The following is a 24,055-nucleotide window of genomic DNA, read 5'->3' as shown; positions in this document are numbered from 1 at the left end:
GGGTTTGCGGATCCCACGGTTCCCGGCGGGGCGGGGCCCGGTCGCCCCTCCCCCTCCCCGCCCTCCTGCGCCGGGAGTAGTGCATTGTGGGAAACTCCCGAGCTCTCCTCCGCGTTCGCAGCCGCCGTCATCCCGCGGAGGAGCGCGCAGCCCCGGGGAGGCCGGAGGACGCGTAAGGCGGGGGGCTCCCGGCGGGGCGGGGCGGGCGCGGCGTCCTGCGGGGCGAGGAGGCGGCTCCGGGCCTTGAAGGTCACTGGGTTTGCGCGCGGGCCCCCCAGTTCTCCAGGGCGCAGCTGATCCCGGGAGAGGGAGGCGGCGGCCGGGATGTAAGTGCCACAAATAGCGAGGTTGGGGGGGCAGACCACCTGCTCTTTGCAAACTTGATGCCCAGCAGCTGAGCCCCCCGAGAACTGCAGGGGTGAAGGGACGGCTGGGCTTCCCTGGGAGGTGGCAGCAGCTGGGCCTCTTCTGGAGACGCCCTCATCACGCTGTGACCTTCGGGTGACCTTCAGTGTGGTCAGTGCACCTGGCGGGGGGTGGGGAACGTGCCTCCCTTTCTCTGCAGGTCTGGAGGGCATTTCTCATCCTTCCCTGGGAGAGGCAGACAGGCGGCCTCTGGGGCTTTGGGGCAAGACCCACTCACGTTCAGGGCGGCTGGGCCCCCAGGGCCCTTCCCACCTCTGCCTCGGTCATTGAGAATCTGGGCACCGCCTTTCCCACAGCCCAGAACCCTGTCCTCCGCCCTGACCCGCGGGCCAAGTGCAGCATGTGCCCACCCTGTTTAACGCCAGGAACCCTCTGCCCAGAGACAGCACAGCCCTGGGCTAGGCGAGGACTCCCTGCTCCAGGGCTGGAGGCAGGCACGGCCCATGCTGAGGAGGGGGCCCCAGAGGCTGGGGAGGGGCAGACGGCCCTTGGAAGCACAGCCCCACGCTGACTTCCTGGAGAGACACCCCAGTTTTCTCAAGTCTGGGTTCTTGTGGGCCCACCCACCTTGATGGCTGCCTGAGATCCCAGCTCCTGCCCCTCCCCGCCCTCCTCCCCCCGGGACCCTGGCCGGGTCACAGCCTCCGTGCTTTAGTGTCCATCTCTGCAAAGCAGGAATGCTCTCCTGAGGAGGGGATGCAGTCAGCTCTCCCACTGGGGCTCCGATCACCTCCTTGGAGGGGAGAATGCTCTTCCTTCCAGTTCTCTGGGCCTGATCCTTACTTCCCCACCAAGAGCCTCCTGCCCCCGGCTGGTGGGAGGATGTGGCATTTGCATGGGCCATTTTATGGAGCACAGTGGGGTCCCCTACCTCCTCCCACCTGTGCGTGGCCCTTGCCTCTGCGGCTGGAGGGGCCCCTTGAGGAGTGGTCATGGACAGACGGAGTCCAGGCCGTGAAAGAGAAGTGTCAGAGGCCCACGGGAGGCCCCTGAGCTGGGGCTCCAGAGAGTCCAGAGAACTGGGCAGGGGCTGCCTGGGGACCAGGTGGTCGGGGCAGCACAGGGGGGACTGGACCCGCACGCAGCCTCCCTTGTGTCTCCCTCCAGGCCCATAGAATGCCCAGGGGCGACAAACTGTCCTGAGCCCCTCTGGTGCATCCACCTGCCTGTCCCATACGCCCCGCCCACCATGGAGTCCAGAGGGAAGTCAGCCAGCAGCCCCAAGCCCGACACCAAGGTGCCCCAGGCCACCACCGAGGCCAAGGTACCCCCGGCAGCTGATGGGAAAGCCCCCTTGACCAAGCCCTCGAAGAAGGAGGCCCCAGCCGAGAAGCAGCAGCCGCCAGCAGCCCCCACCACGGCACCTGCCAAGAAGACCTCGGCCAAGGCCGACCCTGCCCTTCTCAACAACCACAGCAACCTGAAGCCAGCCCCCACGGTCCCCAGCAGTCCCGATGCAATCCCGGAGCCCAAGGGTCCTGGGGACGGGGCGGAGGAAGATGAGGCTGCCAGTGGGGGGCCTGGGGGCCGAGGTCCCTGGTCCTGTGAGAACTTCAACCCCCTGCTGGTGGCTGGGGGTGTGGCCGTGGCAGCCATAGCCCTGATTCTCGGTGTGGCCTTCCTGGTCCGGAAAAAATAATACCTGGGGGCCAGGCGGGGGGCACGGAGCCACTTCCTGTACAGACCTGAGGAAGCCAGTGCATGCAGAGTTCACCCTTACCTACGCGTACACACGCACATTCATTACACACCTACATATGCCCCCAACACACGCGCACAGTGAAGAGGACGCCCGAGCCCACCCCTGCTGACCCAGGACTTCCCCAACCTCCAGGGCAGAAAGAGCCCAGGCTCCGGGGTCCACAGCACAGGATGTGGGGAGAGGGCACAGCTGGGGAACGGCAAGAAAGGAATGGACCCTGTGTGTGGCCCCCCCACCCCTGGCGGCTGGGTGATCCTGGGCCCCCAGGGCTGGTCTGAGTGCAGGTGGGGGTGCCGGGATGGGTTGGGCCTGGGCCCGGCCCTCGTGGGGACATTAAAGGGCGTGGTGGCTCCACTCGCCCCATTTCTGCTCTTTGCATACCCCCCGGGGTCTGCCTGGGCTCTTTGCATACCCCCGGGGGTCTGCCTGGGCCAATGCAGTGGGACGGACCTGGGGTGGGCACTCACCTCAGCAGAGCCTCAATGCCACCTCCCCACACCACCCAAGCCTAGCTGGGTGGGAAGACGGAGCCCTGAAGCCTGCGTGTGGAGGGGGAGCTGCCCAAGGGTCGCCTTCCCCAGCTTGTGCTCCAGGGGAGCCCCGACGCCGGCGGGGAGGCAGGGATGTCGAGGGCCCCTCACAGCTGTGCCCGCCCTGCCCCGCTAGACTGCCCCTCCAGCTTGCACCCGGCACCACCTGAGTCTAACCAGCGTATAATGCAATAACAGGTAGAGTAGAACTGCTTTTGGCGGCGACCGTCACACACTGTCCTCAGCCCACTGCACCTGGGGAGGCCCCTTGTGCAGCCCCTCCTTAGCGCATCCAGTCCCAGCGTGGCCCTTGGCGCGCAGCAGCAGGCGAACTCCCAGAAGGTGGTGGTGGGCACTGTGAGAACGTGGCCTGCCCTCACTGGACAGTGGCCACAGGAACCCCGGGCCTGAGTGGAGTCTGAGTCTGAAATAAACTCTGTCGTCTAAAGGCTGCTCTTGCATCCTCATCTGCATGTGGCTGGGAGACGCAGGGTCGCATGTGTCACGCCCACACCCCAGGCTTTCCAGGGAGGGATGCTGCATCCAGGACCCTCTGACGGGACCCCCTGTCACTCCTATGCCCTTATCCCAGGGGCCTCGGCCCGGATCCCCACCCAGGCCCTGCTCCATCCTCCTCCCTGGCCTTCCTGTGGGTCCTGACCCAAGATGGACACCCAGGGGCTACAGGACCAGGAAGCAGTGAGGACATGGGGTGCGGGGAGGGCAAGCCCTGCTTCTCAGGCTGAGCTCTCCAGCCAGGCAGGGGCCCTTCCGCAGCCCCCACTGCAGCGAGCCCCACATCCTGAGTGCAGAAGAGGCCCCCCTCAACACCTCTCGTCCATGGACCCCAGCCCACTCTGACCAGGTGTCCAACCGGCGGGCCTGCTGGTGGGCCTGGCCACGGGCGAGGCTGCAGCATGCGGGCCAACAGGCAGCAAGGCCTGCGGTGCCTGGGAAGGGCTCCTTTGAGCTCTGTCTTCCTGGCCCTGGGTCTCACCCGACGGGTGGCTGAGGCCAGCAGACAAGAGCTCCCTGACCACCTCCTCCCCCAAGCCTTCTTCCAGCTGCTGTGGGGGGACAGCCGTGCCTTCCTCCTGCCCTTCTGGCACCTGGTACACTCCCTCCCCAGAGCAGCAGTCCCCGTCCATGCACCCACACCCAGGCCCAGACAGATACGGAGGGCCCACGGGGTAGAACCAGCTAAAACCGACCCTGTTGCTCCCACCCAGGCCGCCCTGCGACAGCCTCCCTCGACTCCCACTCATGCTGCTGCCTCCTGGAAGTCAAGGAGGCAGCCTACCCCTTGAGCCCGCTGATCTGAGCCCAGCGTACAAAGGAGAAGGCTCTGTGCAGACGCTGCTCACACCTCCAGCTCCCAGCTCACCTGCCCCACGGGTGCCAGGCTACCTCTCTGACTGGCCAGCAGGGCCCCTCACCACCCTCAGCCTGCCTTCCAGTCGCCCATTCTCTCCATTCTGCGGCTCGTGCTTTAAAAGCAACCAGCCAACCCTTTCTGATATAGTAGGGGACTTGAAAGGGGCTAAGAAGACAAGATGGTCTGCCACCTTTAACCACAAGGCTTGGCGCTTTGGTGCTGATATTCCACCCACGATGCTGCCTCATTTTACTTAGTGATTCTCTATTAAACGATGCTTAGATTTTCCAAAACTTTTTCAACTTTAGACAAAGCAGGAATGAAAATCCTTGTAGGCCGGGCACGGTGGCTCACACCTGTAATCCCAGCACTTTGGAAGGCCGAGGTGATAGATGGCTTGAGCTCAGGAGTTTGAGACCAGCCTGGCCAACACAGTGAGACCTCTGTCTGTACAATAAAAATATAGCTAGGTGCAGTGGCTCATGCCTGTAATCCCAGCACTTTGGAAGGCCAAGGCGGGCGGATCATGAGGTCAGGAGTTCGAGACCAGCCTGACCAACATGGTGAAACCCTGTCTCTACTAAAAATACAAAAATTAGCTGGGCCTGGTGGCAGGCGCCTGTAATCCCAGCTACTCAGGAAGCTGAGGGACGAGAATCGCTTGAACCCGGGAGGCGGAGGTTGCAGTGAGCCGAGATCATGCCACTGCACTCCAGCCTGGGTGACAGACCGAGACTCCATCTCAATAAATAAATAAATAAAAATTAGCCAGGCCTGGTGGTGTGCGCCTGTGGTCCCAGCTACTCAGGAGGCTGAGGCAGGAGGATTCCCTGAGCCAAGGAGGTTGAGGCTGCAGTGAGCTATGACTGTGCCACTGCCCTCCAGCCTGGGCAACACAGCCAGACCCTGTCTCAAACAACAACAAAAACACCAAGAAAATCTCCATAAAACCTATTCTGAGTTTGTGGTACAGCATACGTCTTTTCTGGGTTTATTGTATAAACACAAAATCTACTGTCTTATCCATTTTGAAGTGCACAGTTCAGCAGCATCATGCGTATCCATTACCACCGTCCACCTCCAGAATGCGTCATCGCTCCAGAGACTCTGTCCCCATTACACATGGACTCCCCGTCCCCTCCCCTTAACCCCTGGCACCCACCACCTAGTTTCTGCCTCAATGGCTCTCCCAAATCTAGCATTGCAGATAAATGGTATCGTGTAACGTCTGTCCTTTCGATTGGCCTGTTTCACTCAGGGTCCATCCATGCTGTAGTCTATTCAACTTCCCTTCCTTTTTATTTTATTTTTTGAGATGGAGTCTCACTCTGTTGCCCAGGCTGGAGTGCCGTGGCGCAATCTTGGCTCACTGCAACCTCTGCCTCCTGGGTTCAAGGGATTCTCCTGTCTCAGCCTCCCAAAGTGCTGGGATTACAGGCGCACGCCACCACGTCCGGCTAGTTTTGTATTTTTAGTAGAGATGGGGTTTCACCATGTTGGCCAGGTTGACTCGAACTCCTGACCTCAGGTGATCCACTCATCTTGGCCTCCCAAAGCATTGGGATTACAGGCATGAGCCACTGTGCCCAGCCCAACTTTCCCTTCCTTTTTATGGCTGATAAAAGGATGGAAAAAAGGAAAGGAGAAAAAAAAAAAAGAAAGCAAGCTCCTGGCAATTTGGGTCTCACCATTTGATTTTTCCTCTTTGTGCCATTTGTGCAATTTTTTTTCTTTTTTGACAGAGTCTCACTCTGTTGCCCAGGCTGGAGTGCAGTGACACGATCTTGGCTCACTGCAACCTCTGTCTCCCAGGTTCAAGCGATTCTCCTGCCTCAGCCTCCCGAGTAGCTGGGACCACAGGAACTCGCCACCACAGCCGGTTAATTTTTTTTTTTTGTATTTTTAGTAGAGATGGGGTTTCACCATGTTGGCCAGGCTAGTCTCGAACGCCTGTCCTCAAGCGATGCACCTGCCTCGGCCTCCCAAAGTGCTGGGATTACAGGCGTGAGCCACTGCTCTCGGCCTGTGCGTTTTTTCTTTGCGGGAATGCTCCTCCCTTGTCGCATTTCTTGCAGTGTTTTGCATCCCGAGCCCTTTGCCGCTTGCAGCATCCAATTATCTCCTCCAGCCAGCAGCCACTTGCCTTCCAGTGTTTCTGGAGCACAGACGTTCTAAAAACCCGAGTTTATCAAATTGGAACCATTCTCCCATTACCGAGTAAGCTTTTAGATTCGTGGGCAGAAGGATATCCTGCCACGTTCAAGTCTCATGTTCCTGGCATTTACTCACGCGTAGGCGTCTCATCCATCTGGCACTTAGGTTGTGTGTGGAGCGAGCCAGGGGTCTCACGTTTCTTGCCCATGAGATGGGACGGCCCCAGCGCCAGGGAGTGGATGGTCCTCTGCCAGCCCGCAAGGCGGCGCCAGCTCCTGCTCCCGCTTCCCAGCACAGCCTGTTCTGAGCCAGGCCCCACTGACTGCGACTGTGGCTCTTTGTCATGTACTCACCTCCTTATTCCTCTCTTTAATCTCCCGCAGGTGCTCAGCTACTGGCTTCCCTCCCGGGAGGAGGTCGGAGTCTCCGCCTGGGATTCTGAGGCGTGGCTTTTGCTTCACAGTGCCCCTAAACCTCAGTAGTGTAGGAAACTTTCTGAAAGGAAAACAAATTCTCAGGGATGCCCAGAGCTTATCAGTTCACTTTTATTACAGAACACTTCTTTTTTTTTTTTTTTTTTTGAGAGGGACTCTTGCTCTGTTGCCCAGGCTGGAGTGTGATGGCGCGATCTCGCCTCCCGGGTTCACGCCATTCTCCTGCCTCAGCCTCCAGAGTAGCTGGGACTACAGGCGCCCACCCCCACGCCCGGCTAATTTTGTTATTTTTAGTAGGGACAGGGTTTCACCACGTTAGCCAGGATGGTCTCAAACTCCTGACCTCAGGTGATCCGTCCACCTCAGCCACCCAAAGTGCTGGGATCACAGGCATGAGCCAACGCGCCTGGCCTCAGAACACTTCTAAGGTCTAAACAAATACCAGATATAAAATGTGTATAAAAAGGTCAAGCTGTGAAGTCAAATCGCTTATAAGGAAATCTGGAAAACGGGAAAAAAGCAGGAAAGCTCCAACGCGCAGCATCATCTCTAGGGACAGAGGCGTCCACGGGTCTGGGGTCCGGGGACTGTCTGAGGCAGGCTGTGCCCCCTAGGCTCTGCGGGAACTCCCTGGAGACCCGCAGCTCTGAGCCTTGCTGGGAACCTGCACCAGCATCTCAAGTCCCCCATCCTCGTGCTAGGAGCCAGCGACACACGTGGCTTCCTAGGGCGCACGTGGTATTTATCACCCAGTGCAGAACGGGGTGGGCTGGGGGGAGGTTTCTCTGTTTTCCTCTCCAGCATCCCCTCCCCACTGCTGAGAGGGTGCAACTCCTCTCCCGGGACTCCCACCCTAGTGCATTCTTGGTGAGGCTGCTGATCACCTCCGGGCCCTCCCCTAGACACGGGCAGGGTCCCAGGCGGAATCCTCCAGAAGCAGGGCACAGTGAGCAAGGCCCACGGGGGCACTTTCTGCTGCAGACTCCCACCCCGGGCCGCTGCAGGTCCCGGCCTGACTCTTGGGTGTCTCCCTGGTCCCAGGGAGGGCTCCTTGCCTTTCGGTGACCAGTCCCTGAGCACCTGGACACGCTCCGATCCGCCGTCTCCAGGCCCAGGCTGAGCTTGCACTTGCCCTGGAGGCTCGATGGGCAGAGCAGGGCCTGTGTTGCCCAACTGCGTGCCCCAGGTGGGAGCCAGTCGGGGCAGGAGAGAGGTGTGTGGTGCAGCTGGTGCTGAGGCCACTCCCTGGGACCCGCCCCGGCACATGGGAAGGAAGGCACGAGGCAGGTTAGGGTCACCCCCGACTGCAGCAGCTCCAGAAGTGTGTTTAGGAGGGAACGGCCCCACCCCTCCCTGGGGCTGCTGCACCCTGTCCTCCATGTCCTGGACACTAGGCTAGGCCAGCTTGGGACAGGGCCTGCCTCCTTGTTGCAAGCCCCTCCAGGCCACAGAGGCCGGCATGTACCACGTCTGATGTCTCTGGCCAGTTCATGCCAGCCTGGGGGGGCAGACATCAGAGCCAGCAGCCCCTGTCCTCTCAAGTGCTTCTGACACCCAGGTGAAGGTACCCTCGTGCCCCAGCCCTGGCCCAGCCTCCCTGCGTCTTAGCGGCTGTCACTGTCTGCTTCCTGCTTCTGGGTCTGCGTGACTCACAGGTGCTGGGGTCTAACCATCCAGGCTCCCCCCAGCCCAGCCTTGGTGAAAGGGGAACCCGGCTGAGCCCCCGCTGGGAAAGGGCCCTGTCTGGGCCACGTCGAGGACTGCCCAACATGCCCCTTCCCAAGAAAGAAGCCCATGTCTCCTGGTCCTAGCCCTCAACCTGAGGTCCACCTGGTAGTCGGGCTGAGCTAAGAGAGGGCACCCAGGGCAGCCATCTGTGGGGGATGTTCTCAGGAAGGGGGTAGAGTCGGCCCTCAGGATCTATGGGTTCCGCATCCGTGGATTCAACCAAGCAAGGATGTTAAATATTTGAAAAAACAAACATGGGTGGTTGTGCTTTTTTTTTCTTGTTATTTCCTAAACAACACAATACAGCAACTCTTCCCACAGCAGTTACATTGTATTAGGTATTATAAGTAATCTAGAAATGAGTTAAAGTACACAGGAGGACACGTGTAGGTTATATGCAAACACTACAGCATTTTTTTTTTTGAGATGGAGTCTTGCTCTGTCGCCCAGGCTAGAGTGCAATGGCGTGATCTCTGCTCACTGCAACCTCCGCCTCCTGGGTTCAAGCGATTCTCCTGCCTCAGCCTCCTAAGTAGCTGGGATTACAGGCACGCCACCATGCCCGGCTAATTTTTTGTATTTTTAGTAGAGACGGGGTTTCAGGCTGGTTTCGAACTCCTGACCTCGTGATCCCCCCGCCTCAGCCTCCCAAACTGTTGGGATTACAGGAGTGAGCCACTGCGCACAGCCCCCCGCCCTTTTTTTTTTTTTTTTTTTTTGAGACCGAGTCTTGCTCTGTCGCCCAGGCTGGAGTGCAGTGGCGTAATCTTGGCTAACTGCAACCTCCGCTTCCTGGGTTCAAGTAATTCACCTCCCTCAGCCTACTGAGTAGCTGGGATTACAGGTTCCCACCACCACGCCCAGCTAATTTTTGTATTTTTAGTAGAGATGGGGTTTCACCATGTTGGCCAGGCTGGTCTCAAACTCCCGACCTCAGGTGATCCACCCGCCTTGGCCTCCCAAAGTGCTGGGATTACAGGCGTGAGCCACCATGCCTGGCCAAACACTACACTATTTTATAGCAGGGACTTGAGCATCTGCAGGGGTCCTGGAATCAATCCCGCATGGATACTGAGGGACATCTGTACATCTGAGTCTGTGAGTCTCTGAGGCGGTGCTTCTGGTGCCCATGGACTTCAAGGGATGGTTAGGAGTTTGATAAGCGGAGGGAAGAGTACCAAGTGCAAAGGCTGCAAGGGAAAGGCTCAGCATGCCCTGAATTCACCAACCAAGGCAGCAGGGGTGATGGGAGGTCCTGTGGCATGGGCCAGCCCCGAAGGGCAGACATCTCCAGGAACAGCCCCTCTCCCACCCATCCTTGGATTCCAGCACGTGCAAGTTCTGGAGGCAGGAAACGGAACACAACCTTTTCACTGCCAATGACATGTCCTGTGACCCTCCCACACTGAGTCTCTTGGTCTCCAAACAAAGGCAAGACCCCAGGTTCCAGGGAATTGCCACCTGCTCTAGCAGAGCCCCTGATGCTCAGCCCCCAACCCTGCGCTGCTGGGGCACTCACTGTGAGATGCATCCGAACTCCACGGTCAAGGGGCAGGCGGTGAGCCCCACGCCAGGACTTCAGACACGAAGCTGGACAATGGCTGAGGAAGGAGGCTCACTAGGGTGGGATGGTGAGGCGGGCAGTCCAATAGGCACAACCCTGAACACCCCACAGTGGGGCCAGGGACCCACATCAGTGACGCCGTTACTCCCAAGTCTGGGCCCCTTCCCAGGAGGCATCACCCGGACTGGGCTGCTGACTGCAGACCTCAGGTGCTCTGCCCATGGCTCCCCCATAGCTGCCCAATCATGCCCAGGTGTCCTGTCACCTGGCCCAATGTCAGCCCTAAACAGGGCCTGAGGAGCACCCTTTCCCACCGGCCAGGGGTAGAGAGGTGGGGAGCAGAGGCTGGCCTCTTGGAGCGGGGGAGATAGCGGTACCCTGGAAGCACCCTTTCCCACCTGCTGGGGATAGAGAGGCGCGGAGCAGAGGCTGGCCTCTTGCAGGGGAGGAGATGGCGGCGCCCTGGGTGGGCACACAGGGTTGGGGGCTGCTGCGGAGTAGCGGAGCAGCAACAGACCACCTGGGGGCACCCACACTCCAGGGCTCAGCAGTGAGGGTACAAGGGTGATCTTGCCCACAGGAGACTCGGGACGCCTAGGAACTTCGGGTGCCGTTCCTGCCTCCTGGCTGGCTGCTGCCCTTGGGCTGATGCTATGGCTTGCTGGTGGGGCCCTGGCTGGCCACCCTGACTCTGAATGCCATGAGGGACATGCATTTTCCCAGGATTGGCTGTGCCAGGAACCAGCCATGCCCACACACACACATGACACCTTGGACTACGGTGGGGACCCAAGGGTACACTAGGGGGCATACCACCTGTGGACACAGGTGCACACACACGCATTAGACTTGCCACCAGTGTGAGGGCCAAGCCTGGCTTCCAGCTTCCTCCTCCATACTGCTGTTCTAACTTGGGGGAGGGGAAGAGGAATGGGGAGGGGGCTGCTGCAGACTCAGCCCTGCACCTGTGGCTGGTCCAGCTCAGCTCCATCAGGGACACCTTGGGGCCAGTGCAGGTGGGGCTGGGCAAGCAGGTAGACCTGCTCCAACCTGCCCCTCCTGCTCCCGGGTTTGAGGCCCACAGTGTGTGTCTGTGGGGGACAAGATCCTGTGCAGATCCAGAAAGCTCTCCAAGCGGCTAGGCCCAGCCTGTGGTGTGACCGCAGGCCTGCGAGGCTTCAGACACCTCCATCCACTAACACCCCCACCCACCTAACACTGGACACTCACTCAGCTCCGTCCTCTGCTCCCTAACCCAACTCTCGGCCTTGCCTGTGCCAGGAGCTCCCAGCTCCCACTTCCCCTGTGGCGGGAGGGCTCTGTGTCAGGTGAGGCAGGGTGCACTGCTTGTCTGACAGGGGTCAGGGACTCTTCTCCAGGCTGGGCCAGGGGGAGCCAGAGGCCAGTGGCTTTTTTTTTTTTTTTTTTGAGAAGGAGTCTCACTCTGTCGCCCAGGCTGGAGTGCAGTGGCGCAATCTTGGTTCATTGCAACCTCTGCCCCCACTAGGTTCACGTGATTCTCCCGCCTCAGCCTCCCAAGTAGCTTGGATTACAGGTGCTGCCACTGCTAATTTTTGTATTTTTCTTAGTAGAGACGGGGTTTCACCATCTTGGCCAGGCTGGTCTTGAACTCCTGACCTCGTGATCCACCCGCCTGGGCCTCCCAAAGTGTTGGGATTACAAGCGTGAGCCACAGCGCCTGGCGGAGGCCAGTGGTTTTGAGGGGGTGTGACCCACAGAATTCCTCACCTTGGCTGTTCCCAACCATGACGGTTCCCCTGGTTGGAGCAGAGGCTTGGTGGGACCTTCATACTGGCAGCAGGGGGCCAGGGACCAGGGCGGCCCGCTCGCCTGCTGGCTCTGTCTCAAGCGCCCTTTTGGCCTCAAAGGGTGCCTGCCTGTCTGCCAACCACTCCACGTGGTCTCACCCCCTCCAACTACAGTCTAAGGAAAAACTGCTTCAGGCCAGGCGCGGTGGCTCACGCCTGTAGTCCTCACACTTTGGGAGGCCAAGGCAGGCAGATCGCTTTAGATCAGGAGTTCGAGACCAGCTTGGACAACACAGTGAGACCCCCCTCTCTACCCAAAACACAAAAAAATTAGCTGGGCATGGTGGAGTGTGCACCTGGGGTCCCGGTTGCTCAACAGGCTGAGGTGGGAGGATCGCTTGAACACGTTAGGCAGACGCTGTAGTGAGCCGAGATCACGCCACTGCACTCCAGAGGCCCTGTCTCAAAAAAAAAAAAAAAAAAGAAAAACTGCTTCAATCCTCTTCACCAAAGCCAGCACGCCCGAGGTGTCCCCATCTCAGGAAGTGACACTCCGTCCTCCCAGGAGCTCAGCCCGACGCTCCACAACCCTGCAGGCCTCCCCGCGACGCCCCCGTCCTGGACCGGCGGAGCCCACCCCGCCTCCTGGACCCCGCCGTCCCCCTCCTAGTCTCCGGGGACACCCGGAGCTTCTGACCCCGCAGCCCCCCGGTCTCCCCTGCTCCTCGGGTGTGGCCACCGGAACACCACGGGCACCTTCGCGCCCCGACACCGCCGCCTGGCTCTGCTGATGCCCGCGCCCCCACCCCAGGCCAAGAGCCCTACCCCGCGCGCGCTCAGACTGCGCATGCGGCCGGGGAGGACCCTCGCGACCCTACCTATTGGCCCCTGCCAGGCTCGGATGCCGAACCCGCCGGGGCCAAAGCAGGCGCGACCTGCAACCGCCCGGGCGCGCGGAGAGGCGGGCAGCCCAGCCGACCCGGACCGGGTACGAACGCGCAGGCGCCCAGTCCCACCCCGCTCCGCCCCCGGCCGCCAGGGCACGTGACCCGCGAACTCCCGGGCGCGCCCAGACGCCGCGCACGCGCAGACCCAGCGCCGAGCCCGAGCCATGGCGTCCGAGCGGCTCCCTAGCAGGCCCGCCTGTCTGCTCGTGGCCAGCGGCGCCGCCGAAGGTGAGGCCCGGCGGCCGGGGCCAGCGTCCGAAGAGCGTCCGCGAGGGGGCTGCCCGGGGCGGGAGGTTCGGGACACGGTGGGCGCGCGTCACGTGGCGCCGGAGGCCGAGGCCGCTGGGGGCGCCGGGCAGGGGCCGGGGGCGGGCGGAGCGGGGTCGGTGTCGGGATGGAGCTCGGGGCGGGGACGGGGACGGGGCGGGGGTGGGGTCGCGGGTTGGTGGGATGGAGCTCGGGGCGGGGTCGGGGGGTCGTGAGGGATCCCGGCGCCGCGTCGCTCCTCCGAGTCTCGTCTTCCCGGCGAGGCGGCCCGGGCCCGACGTTTCTAGCGGAGGGAGCCGCGTGCCTGGGCCTGGTCTCTGAGGCCGCTGCGCTGCGAGAGGGGAGCCCGGGTGTGGGGAGGGGCCATTCCGGGAGTTGACCCAGCTCTGAGGTCGGGCGGCCGCGGGGACCCTGACCTTCTGAGCCACCGGCTTCTGAGGAGACCCGGAGCCCCCTCCTGGAGAAGGCGCCCCGCGGCCCCCGTCCTGGGGCAAGGGTACCAGGGCAATACTGGCCTGGGGCTCACGCGGGTCGGAGCGCAGCGGGGTGCGTCCCCTGGCGCTGAGCCTGCAGGGTCTTAGGGCAGCAGGGGAGGGATGAGCAGCGGAGCACGAGGGTGCCTGGCCTTGTTCTGAGCCTTTTGGAGAGGGAAGTGACCAGCCCAAGGTCACCGCACCACGGAGAGGTGGGGGGTTGCGACCCAGTGGGTCTGCCTCTTGAAGTCTGTAGCTCCTCAAGTGTGGACGGGGAGATGGGGCTGTGGGTTTGTGGCGTCACGATGTGCTGAGCTCCAGGGGTCCTGAGTGATGCCCCCAGACTGCGGGTGGGAGGAGCCTCGAGTGGGGTTTAGTCCTGGGGGGGTGGGTTGGGGCTTGTTTCCAGAGCAGGTAGGCGTGAGGAGGTCCGGCATGTTGAGGACATGGGGTCTTAGCGCCAGCAGGCTGGGGGCAGCACTTCAGGAGGCCGGAAGGGCGGGCAGCTGGGGGAACAGCCTGCGGCAGTCTACTGGGCACTTTGTTTTTCCTCGATAAGTGGACATTTTACAGTGAATATGTATTAACTTATATAAGAATGAAGAGGCTGGGCGCAGTGGCTCACGCCTGTAATCCCAGCACTTTGGGAGGGCGAGGCGGGCGGATCACGAGGTCAAGAGATCGAGACCATTCTGGCTAAAACGGTGAAACTCCGTCTCTACTAAAAGTACAAAAATTAGCTGGGCGTGGTGGCACCCTCCTGTAGTCCCAGCTACTCGGGAGGCTGAGGCAGGAGAATTGCTTGAGCCTGGAAGGTGGAGGTTGCAGTGAGCCGAGATCGCACCACTGCACTCCAGCCTGGCGACAGACCGAGACTCCGTCTCAAAAAAAAAAAAAAAAAAAGAATGAAGATAAAAATGAAGCTGAGGGATTGGGCCCCAGAGTTAAAATAAATGTAGAGAGATACAGCTCACGCTACTTTGGAATAAACTTCTAAGTGCTCTCTCCGGCAGGCAGGGTTTGCGGGGCTGTGTCCTTCCCCTGGTAGGACAGAGGCCCCCAGAGCCTTCTGGATTGGGTGTGGTGTGTTGGGTTTCTTTTTTAAAAGTTTTTTGAGGGGCCGAAGGACGCTAGGAAAAGCTGAGGAGGAGGGGTATAATCCCAGAACCCTTGTGAGGAAAGGGTCCCTCTGAGCGGCTTCCCTGGAAGGGGTGAGGAGGGGCCAGGACACTTCTGCATTCTCCATGGTGCCTGAGGGCCTGAGTCCCTGGTGGTTCAGTGAGAAGATGAGCTGAACTCTGTGACCCTCACACCCGGGTTTGCCTTTCAGAAAGGTCTCTCGTGGCTCTGTTAGCACTAGGATGAGGCTGGGGTGTGGGAGTGGCATGGACAGTTGAGGTGGGCTGCATCCTGTCCCGGCTTCTGGCTGAGGCTGGAGGTGACAGTGCCAGGCTGGGGAAAGAGCCCGCCATGGGGGATGCAGGCCCGGGCATGGCCTACCGTTCTGGCAGACCTGGCTGTGCTCCTCTGACTCACGCCTTCCCAGCTTCCTTCTCCGGGACGTGAATGGGTGGCTGGCCCTGCCCCAGGGCTTCAAGTAGTGGTCCCTGGGTGTAGGGGAGAGGGCTGCTCCTCAGCGTGTTCTGGGGTCAGTCGAGGCCATGGGGGTGTCTGGGTAGCCCCCTGAGGCGGGGCACGCTAGTCCTGTCGAGCCCACACTCACTGGGACCTTCTGCAGGTGTGTCGGCCCAGTCCTTCCTCCACTGTTTCACGATGGCCAGCACCGCCTTCAACCTGCAGGTGGCCACCCCTGGGGTAAGTCCAGCCTCTCCTTCCCCACTGGACACTTGGGGTCTGTCTCCACCTCTCCGGGGGCAAGGTCAGGAGACTGCCGCCGCTGCCTGGGAGGAGTGGGGAGCCCCTGCAGTTGGTGGAGGGGTGAAGAGTCTGTAACCAAACCCTGGTGGCGTCCGCCTGTCCCAGTCCCCATTTCCTGGGCTCTGATCCCCCATCTGTGATGAGGGAGACCTTTTCTTTTTTTTTTTGAGATGGAGTTTCGCTGTTGTTGTCCAGGCTGGAGTGCAGTGGTGCGATCTCAGCTCACCACATCCTCCGCCTCCCGGGTTCAAGCAATCCTCCTGCCTCAGCCTCCCGAGTAGCCGGGATTACAGGCATGCGCCACCATGCCCAGCTAATTTTGTATTTTTAGTAGAGACGGGTTTTCACCGTGTTGGCCAGGATGGTCTCGAACTCCCAACCTCAGGTGATCCACCCGCCTCGGCCTCCCAAAGTGCTGGGATTATAGGCATGAGCCTCTGCACCCAGCCCAAGGGAGACCTTTTTGCTGTGGGTCTGTGCTTCTGTACTTGTGTGAGGAGGAGACCAAGGCGCAGCCCTGGTGTGAGGGGCACACGTTTCCACTGGGAGGAATTCTCCACCCTCTGATCGTGGGGGACCCAGGGATATCAGATGTAGATAAGTCATAGTAAGGATGCATAATGTATTTGTCACTGCGGGTTTTTGTTTGTTTATTATGTATAAAAATTTTTGGTTGATGGGTTGGCTAGGAAATAAACCACTGAGGCTGCTGCTGGGACAGGCTCCCCGACCCTGGGAGATCCAGTGAAGGAGGCTGGGTGGTCGGGGGCCTTTGTGCCTCAGGGGGATGCTGTTGGGTCCCTTGTCAGCTTTTTCAGGCTCCCTCTGAGCCGACAGGGATATCCCTGGTGCTGACCCTCGGCCCCTGGGCTCTGCTTCTCCAGGGGAAAGCCATGGAATTTGTGGATGTGACTGAGAGCAATGCACGCTGGGTGCAAGACTTCCGCCTCAAGGCTTACGCCAGCCCCGCCAAGCTCGAGTCCATCGATGGTAGGCCCGGGACCCACTCCTTGGGGGTGGGGTGCCTGGGACCTTGGAGGGTCAAGGGTTCCAGATAGGTTTGGGGTCTTAGTGAGCTCCCTAGCTCAGCCCCTGAAGCCCTGTGACCATTTGGGGCAGCCTCCAGCCCCACATCCTGGGCCCCAGAGTTTCTGAGCCTCTCTGGGGAGGAGAGTTGGTGAGTGTGTGGAGACAGGAAAGTCAAGGGGGGCCCTTGGGAGCTGTAGCCCATGGAGGAAAAGGGACAGATGACATCACCAGGCTGGCTGGTCCCTGTGGAGGGTCTGTCCTGGCCACGCACTCGGGCCTGGTCCTGCAGGTAGTCTCACTTTGACATGTGGCTGCTACCTGGTCTGTGGTCTCCCCCCAGGTGCCCGGTACCATGCCCTCCTGATCCCCAGCTGTCCTGGGGCCCTGACCGACCTGGCCAGCAGTGGCTCCCTGGCCCGTATCCTGCAGCACTTCCACTCTGAGAGCAGTAGGTGACCCCTGGGACCCAGGGGAGGGGTTGGATGTGCAGTGTCACAAGAAATGGGTCTCCCACCAGCAGAAGAGAGGTGGGAAGACTCCAGGTAGGCGTTTCTGGATCTCTGGTCAGTGGCCACTGCAGTGGTTGTGGGCAGGAGGCAGGGACTGCCCCTTCCCCCGACACACACAGACTTTGTCGTCTCCTGGTGACCATCTTGCAGGCCTCTGGGTGGGCTCCCGAGGGTGGGTGGCCATGCCCTCCTGAGCAAGGCAGGACACCGGCCTGATTCCTTCTGGGAAAGCCTGGCATCCAGGGCTGGGCTTGGGGCTCAAGGCCAGCAGGGGTGCAGGGAGGAAGGCTGTTTGAGGAGACCTGGCAGCTGCCCCGGCTCAGGGTTGGGCTGTGATGAGTGTGTCCACTGGCCGGGGTGGACAAGCTAGCGCTCTACACAGCACCCTTTGTGTGTGGGAGTGGGGCCGCCGTCCCCAGCATGGCCTGGACAGGCAGCAATTGTTTGTGGCCACCTCAGCCGTGGGAACACACTCAGCCTTTCGGATGGAGCCAGGATGTCCCCACTGCAAGGCACAGGCATTGCCTCAGGCTACCTCCCACCCGCCCAGGGGCGTCCTGTCTAGCCGGGGAGGGGCCTTTCCCACAGCGCCTGCCAGGCTATGCAGTGGGGCTGCCGGGCAGCGTCCTAGGGTTTGGTAAACAGACCTGGAACCTCAGGACCTCCTCTCTGCGTGTGTCTCGGCTGCCAAAACCTGAGATTTGTGCTCTAAACCAGAGCCTAGTCCTGAAGCACCAGCTCCCCCGAGCAGATTCCTGATGCCAGCTGTGCGGGCTGAGCCAGGACACCCGGGTGCTGAGCCCAGTTTCCAGGGAAACCTGGGAGGAGGGGCCAGGCAGGCGGCACAAGCCTGGGGGAGCCACAAGCAGGGGCATCTGGGAGGGGCTTCAGGGTGCGGGTGGCAGGGTCCAGGGCCTCAACGCCGTGTGCGGCTTTCAGAACCCATCTGCGCCGTCGGCCACGGTGTCGCCGCCCTGTGCTGTGCCACCAATGAGGACAGATCCTGGGTGTTCCACGGCTACAGCCTGACAGGGGTGAGTGCCTGGAGGCCAAGGCACGCTGTGCTCCCTGCTCTGTCCTCCTCCATCACAGCCAGAGATGAGGTCGGAGACTCCCTCTGGCCCCTAGTCTCCCGGAAGCCCAGGCCCACTCACCAGGGGACGTGGGGAGGGAGGGGCATCAGACTTGCGTGTGCAGTCAGGAGGGGCTGAGAGCCCAGCCAGGGTGTCCTCGGAGACACAGCCTTTGTCAATCTGAGGCCCAAAGGCTGTGAAGTGAGCTCTGTGGACACTGGGGGCGGCCGTGGGAGTGGCTGATCCACAGGCCCTGAGGCAGGGAGAGGTGGCTGCTGTGCGGAGGCTGGTTTCACTGGAAGTTAAACAGGCCTGGCCCCCAGCTCAGATGTCACTTCCCCTGCTGAGGGGACCCTTCCTCAGTGGGTACCCAGTGGTGCCCTCCGAGGGGTGACACCAACCCAGTCTCAGGTTACAAGTGGGCGTGACCCCTTGAGTGAGTGGTTAGATTCACTCCTGCCCAGAGGGTGCCCCGCCCCAGCACTCTGCCCAAGGGACTCACCCCACCAAGCCCTTCTCATTCTAGTCACCTGTGTGCTCCGGTGCTGGGGGAGCTGGCCCCTCCTCCTGTAATGGCCGTGTCGCTCTCAGGGACACCCCATGGGAAGATGGCTAGACTTTGTCATCTCTCCGGCTTCCAGCCTTAGCAGCTGTCCCTGTTATGAGCAGTGACACCCCCGGTCCCACTTGGTTGGGTGAGGCTCCCTGCCCTGACTTGACCTTCCTGACCCCTGGGGTGGGCCGCAGGGCCTGGGCCTGTCTCAGGAGCCCCCACCCCGCTCCCGCAGCCCTCTGTGTGTGAGCTCGTCAGGGCCCCCGGCTTCGCCCGCCTGCCGCTCGTGGTGGAGGACTTCGTGAAGGATTCGGGCGCCTGCTTCAGTGGTGAGCCTCGAGGGTGCCCCCTGCACTTACAGAGGATGGGGTGGGGGGCTTCCCTGCTGCAGCCTGGGGGAGAAGCCTCCTGGGCCCTGGGTTCTATGGACCCCCATGGCACTGACTCAGACCCAGACAGGCTGACCTACTGCTGACCCTGGGAGCCTGCCTGGAGTTCGAGGCTCTCAGTGGGTGAGGTGGACATTGCCTGAGGTTGGTGCCCTCGGTCCTCCCCAGCAAGCGAGCCTGACGCTGTCCACGTCGTGCTGGACCGCCACCTGGTCACGGGCCAGAATGCCAGCTCCACTGTCCCGGCCGTGCAGAACCTGCTCTTCCTCTGTGGCAGCCGGTGAGGGCACCAGGGTGGGCACATTCCTGCCACATCAGCAGAGCTGCACCCGGTGCTTTTGCCCAAGCCTTGACCACACGTCTGTCCTGCAGGAAATGAACCTGCTGGGTAGATGCACCCCCTGAGACAGCCCAGGTGTCTCCAGAGACAGCCCCGTCTCAGGCTTCAGGGACCCCGCCTCTTCCCTCCTGAGAAGGGCCCTGGATGGCAGCCTGGTCTGGCCCTGATGGGATTGTTGGAGGCCTCCTGGAATCAGCTCTGAGGGGGTGTCGGCTCTCCTGGAGGGTCCAAACCCCCATCCTCCTGCATGTTCTCTGGTAGGAGGCAGAGAAAAGACCCCACGTGCCTGGAGAGCTGTGCTAGCTGCTAGGTGGTCCTCGGGAATTCCAGGCTGGGTGTTCTAGGGAGGACTGGTTGTCACGTGTAGTCACTGTTGACTAGACAGAGTCGGCTCGGGGGTCCTCTGTGTGGGTTTGCCCTGCTGTGGCCTGTCCGCCACCCACCACCTCTTTCACTGTTGGTGGGGGCCTTGAGGGGAGGGCCCAGCCGGCGGGAGCTGGCTCAGAACTTTGGCCAAAGGTGAACGGAATTTTTTAGGATAAGCAGCCTCCTGCCCCAAGGCCGACCGGCACTGGCAGCACTTTCCTGTTGAAGAAATCTTCCTGGTGTGTGGTTTCAAAGTGTAAGCACCTCAGCGATGCACCCTGTCCTGTCTAAGCATTGAGAGGCACGTTTACTTGTGAATATGAGACCATGAGATTCTCAATGATAGGAAAGTGCTGTCCCCCACGGCCTTGCAGAGTGGCCTCGGGTAGAGCGGCTATCAAGAGCAGACAGTGGTCCAGCCTTCTGGGCACCTGGCCTGGGCCGTGGCCCTCCAGCGGGCTGCCCCCTGGCCCCAGTGTAGGGTGTCCAGGAGAGGCGTAGGCCCTCTACTTCCTCACAGTTCCCCAGTTTGAGCCATCGAAGGCCTTCTTCCTGCCCACCTCCCTGTCTCAGCCACAGCCGTTCCCAAGCACCAGCGTGGCTCCTGGTGCCAGTGACCTGCCAGGAGGCCCCTTGTGATTATAAAACCGTTCAGTTGGGCCGGGCGCAGTGGCTCACACCTGTAACCCCAGCACTTTGGGAGGCCGAGGCGGGCGGATCACGAGGTCAGGAGATCGAGACCATCCCGGCTAACACGGTGAAACCCCGTCTCTACTAAAAATACAAAAAAATTAGCCGGGCGTGGTAGCGGGCGCCTGTAGTCCCAGCTACTCGGGAGGCTGAGGCAGGAGAATGGCGTGAACCTGGGAGGCGGAGCTTGCAGTGAGCCAAGATTGCGCCACTGCACTCCAGCCTGGGCGACAGAGCGAGACTCCGTCTCAAAAAAAAAAAAAAAAAAAAAACAAAAATACAAAAAGTTAGCCTGGCATGGTGGTGGGTGTCTGTAGTCCCAGCTACTTGGGAGGCTGAGGCAGGAGAATGGCGTGAACCTGGGAGGCAGAGCTTGCAGTGAGCTGAGATCGTGCCACTGCACTCCAGCCTGGGCAATAGAGTGAGACTCCATCTCAAAAAAAAAAGTTCAGTTGGCTGGGCGCGGTGGCTCACGCCTTGTAATCCCAGCACTTTGGGAGGCCAAGGTGGGTGGATCATCTGAAGTCAGGAGTTTGGGAAAAGCCTGGCCAACATGGTGAAACTAAAATACAAAAATGAGCCGGGTGTGGTGTCAGGCGCCTGTATTCCCAGCTACTTGGGAGGCTGAGACGTGAGAATTGCTTGAACCTGGGAGGCGGAGGTTGCAGTGAGCCAAGATTGCACCATTGCACTCCAACCTGGGCAATGAGTGAAACTCCGTCTCAAAAATAAAAAATAATAAAATAAAGCCGTTCAATAAGGAGAATTTGGAAAAAAGTGGAAGAAGGAAGCGCTGCAGCCACATCCCCGCCCTGAAGGCTGCGTCCCTCCAGTGCCTCGCAGATTAGTCAGGATGCCCACTTAGCACTGGCTGCGGGGCCTTGCTCTGTCCCAGGTCCACTCTCATCCCCGTGTGGTGATGGACCTCTCTGGACAAATGCTTTTTATTTTATTTATTTATTTTTTGAGATGGAGTTTGTCTCTCGTCACCCAGGCTGGAGTGCAGTGGCACAATCTTGGCTCACTGCAACCCCTGTCTCCCGGGTTCAAGCGATTCTCCTGCCTCAGCCTCCGGAGTAGCTGGGATTACAGGTGTGCGCCACCACGCCTGGCTAATTTTTGTATTTTTTGTAGAGACCGTGTTTCACCATGTTGGCCAGGCTGGTCTCGAACTCCTGACCTCAAGTGATCCTCCCGCCTCGGCCTCCCAAAGTGTTAGGATTACAGGCGTGAGCCACTGCGCCTGGCGTAATTTTTGTTTTTAGTAGAGATGGGGTTTCATCATGTTGGCCAGGCTGGTCTTGAACTCCTGACCTCAGGTGATCCATCTTCCTCAGCTTCCCAAAGTGCTGGGATTAGAGGCGTGAGCCGCCACATCCGGCTAACAAGTACTTTTTTATTTTTATTTTATTTTTTGGATGGAGTCTCACTCTGTCACCCAGGCTGGAACACAGTGGCACGATCTCGGCTCACTGCAGCCTCCGCCTCCCGGGTTCAAGTGATTCTCCTGCCTCAGCCTCCTGAGTAGCTAGGACTACAGGTGCACACCACCACACCCCGCTAATTTTTGTATTTTTCCTTTTTTTTTTTTTTTTTTTGAGATGGAGTCTTGCTCTGTTGGTAGGCTGGAGTGCAGTGGCACGATCTCAGCTCACTGCAACCTCTGCCTCTGCCTCCCAGATTCAAGCAATTCTCCTGCCTCAGCCTCCCGAGTAACTGGGACTACAGGTGCATGCCACTACGCCCAGCTAGTTTTTGTATTTTCAGTAGAGACGGGGTTTCACCATGTTGGCCAGGATGGTCTCGATCTCTTGACCTCATGATCTGCCCGCCTCGGCTTCCCAAAGTGCTGGGATTACAGGCGAGCTCATGTCTTAATGTCCTAGTCTATTTGGGCTCCTATAAGAAAATACTGTAAACTGGCCGGGCACAGTGGCTCACGCCTGTAATCCCAGCACTTTGGGAGGCTGAGGCAGGTGGATCACCTGAGGTCAGGAGTTCGAGACCAGCCTGGCCAAGATGGTGAAACCCCGTCTCTACTAAAAATACAGAAATTAGCCAGGCGCGGTGGTGGGCGCCTGTAATCCCATGTACTTGGGAGGCTGAGGCAGGAGAATCGCTTGAACCCAGGAGGCGGAGGTTGCAGTGAGCTGACATCGTGCCACTGCACTCTAGTCTGGGTGACAGAGCAAGACTCCGTCTCAAAAAAAAAAAAAGAAAGAAAATACTGTAAACCTAGTGGCTTATAAACAACAGAAATCAGTTTCAGTTTTGGAGGTTGGAAGCCCAAGATGAAAGCACCAGTAGATGCAGCCTCTTTTGTAAGGGTGATGGTCCCATCATGAGGCTGTGCCCCTGCCCTGTGACCGGATGACCTCCCAAATGCCCCACCTAATACCATCCCCTTGCAGGTGAGGACTTAAGCAGGTGGGTTTTGGGGAGACGTGCTCAGGCCACAGCAGGGTGGATGAAGAGCCAGTGAGCCTCACTGAGCCCCTCTGGTCAGCCAGATCTGACATTGAGCCCAGCATTGAAGATCAAAGCAGGTGGGGCTTTGGGATGTGAAGTGGGTTCTGACGCGGGGCCTCACAGACCTGTCTCCGCGTGAGCTGCCTGCAGGCCCCTGCGTCATTCCTCAGCTGTGTGCGAGGCCTCTGGCTTGGAGAGCCTCCCCGCTGTGCACAGTTCTCTCTTTGCCAGGGCAGGGCTTGGGGCAGCCCCAGGCTGGGGCAGAGGCGGACAGCAAGAGGACAGAACCTCCACAAGAACAGCGGAGGGCGGGTGAGGATTTCCCCATATACCAGTGTGTGTTCATCTACCCATGAGGAATAAAACCATGCAGCAGCATGCAAATGGTGTCCTGGTGTTCACAGCAGAACTGCTCATGGTAATGGATAAGTTGTTTTCATACAGTGGGTTGTCAATATGTTTAATAATTGTTGGTATCTATTAATAAGGGCAATATATTCATACGGTGGATTATTTGGCTATTAAAATGGAATGAAGTTATTTTTAATAGGATCTTGCTGCATTGCCCTGGCTAGAGTGTGACTATTCACAGGCGCAGTTACTGCTCGCTGCAGCCTTGAACTGGCCTCAAATGATCCTTCCACCTCAGCCTCCCCAGTAGACAAGACTGCAGGGACACACCCCCATGCCCAGCTACTGCAGGGACACAGCCCCATGCCCGGCTAGGAGGGACACACCCCCGTGCCTGGCTAGGAGGGAAGTTCTTTTACGTTCTATGATGTGGGCGGACCTGGACAGAATTGCTGAGTGAGTGAAAGAAGACTGTCTCAAAAGGCCTTTACCCTGTGATTCCATTTTTGTGAAATATCCAGAAAATGTAAGTCAGACAGAAAGTAGATTGAGGCTGGGAACAAATAGGTATGAGATTTCATTTTGGGGTGATGGTTTCACAGTTCTAAGATGACTGAATCATAGGGGCAAGTGGGTGAACTTGATGTTTGCAAACGACACTCACAAACTTAGTCACATCCCCAGAGCTCCATTCTGCTGGGCCTCCTTGGAGATAGTGGTGCTGTTAATAATTGGGAGCCACAAGACCTTTGATGTCCTCTTAGGACTTAGCCTGTTGACCGGCTTGGAGGCAGAGGCCTGGCCTCCTGTGGGAAGCCTTGAAGGGTGGGAGGGACTCCTCAGCCGTGGGGGTTGGTGTGGGGAGGGCTCTGCCCACTCAGCTCTCCACCCCAGGAGGAGCCCTGCACTGGTCTTGATCAAGGGCACTGGCAGCCCAGCTGCCTCCCTGGCCTGCTGCTCTGCCCCAGAGTTGTCCCCTCTTGCACCCTGGATGGGCGGGCATGCCCAATCCAGACTGGAATTGAGGGGCGGTGTAAGG

At 59.7% G+C, this 24,055-nt stretch overlaps 3 protein-coding genes across 12 annotated transcripts; 2 read left to right on the top strand and 1 right to left on the bottom strand.

Annotated features, from left to right (window-relative positions):
* The first annotated feature begins 14 nt into the window (after positions 1-14).
* Positions 15-3,110, top strand: CEND1 (cell cycle exit and neuronal differentiation 1). Of its 2 annotated transcripts, none has more exons than XM_003805076.5 (2): positions 15-172; positions 1,534-3,110. In XM_003805076.5, exon 2 carries the CDS (start codon positions 1,616-1,618, stop codon positions 2,063-2,065), a length of 450 nt encoding a protein of 149 aa, XP_003805124.1. In that variant the 5' UTR covers positions 15-172; positions 1,534-1,615; the 3' UTR covers positions 2,066-3,110. The 2 variants fall into 2 exon arrangements, with proteins under 2 accessions (XP_003805124.1, XP_034787759.1); XM_034931868.3 differs by lacking the exon at positions 15-172 and adding an exon at positions 180-326.
* A 135-nt stretch (positions 3,111-3,245) lies between these two features.
* Positions 3,246-12,700, bottom strand: LOC100970461 (uncharacterized). The gene is given in 6 exon segments (XM_063608024.1): positions 3,246-9,582; positions 9,585-9,757; positions 9,759-9,928; positions 9,931-10,095; positions 10,097-12,144; positions 12,561-12,700. Coding segments are annotated over 5 exon segments (633 nt in total). The 5' UTR covers positions 10,136-12,144; positions 12,561-12,700; the 3' UTR covers positions 3,246-9,496.
* Positions 12,701-12,712: 12 nt separating this feature from the next.
* GATD1 (glutamine amidotransferase class 1 domain containing 1) lies at positions 12,713-23,049 on the top strand. 9 transcript variants are annotated; one of them, XM_034931850.3, is made up of 8 exons: positions 12,714-12,857; positions 15,108-15,184; positions 16,132-16,237; positions 16,617-16,724; positions 17,725-17,819; positions 18,647-18,740; positions 18,969-19,080; positions 19,173-23,049. In XM_034931850.3, the coding sequence occupies exons 1-8, from the start codon at positions 12,794-12,796 to the stop codon at positions 19,177-19,179; spliced, it is 663 nt and encodes a 220-aa protein (XP_034787741.1). In that variant the 5' UTR covers positions 12,714-12,793; the 3' UTR covers positions 19,180-23,049. The 9 variants fall into 9 exon arrangements, with proteins under 9 accessions (XP_057155035.1, XP_034787746.3, XP_063464091.1 ...); XM_057299052.2 differs by lacking the exon at positions 16,617-16,724 and having other exon boundaries at positions 12,713-12,857; XM_034931849.3 differs by lacking the exon at positions 18,969-19,080 and having other exon boundaries at positions 22,897-23,049.
* The last annotated feature ends 1,006 nt before the right edge of the window (positions 23,050-24,055 follow it).

This window comes from Pan paniscus, chromosome 9, assembly GCF_029289425.2.
Source record: "Pan paniscus chromosome 9, NHGRI_mPanPan1-v2.0_pri, whole genome shotgun sequence".
Classification (NCBI taxonomy): Eukaryota; Metazoa; Chordata; class Mammalia; order Primates; family Hominidae; genus Pan; species Pan paniscus.
Note: the sequence above shows the minus strand (reverse complement) of the source record. Positions and strands in the feature narration are given on the sequence as shown.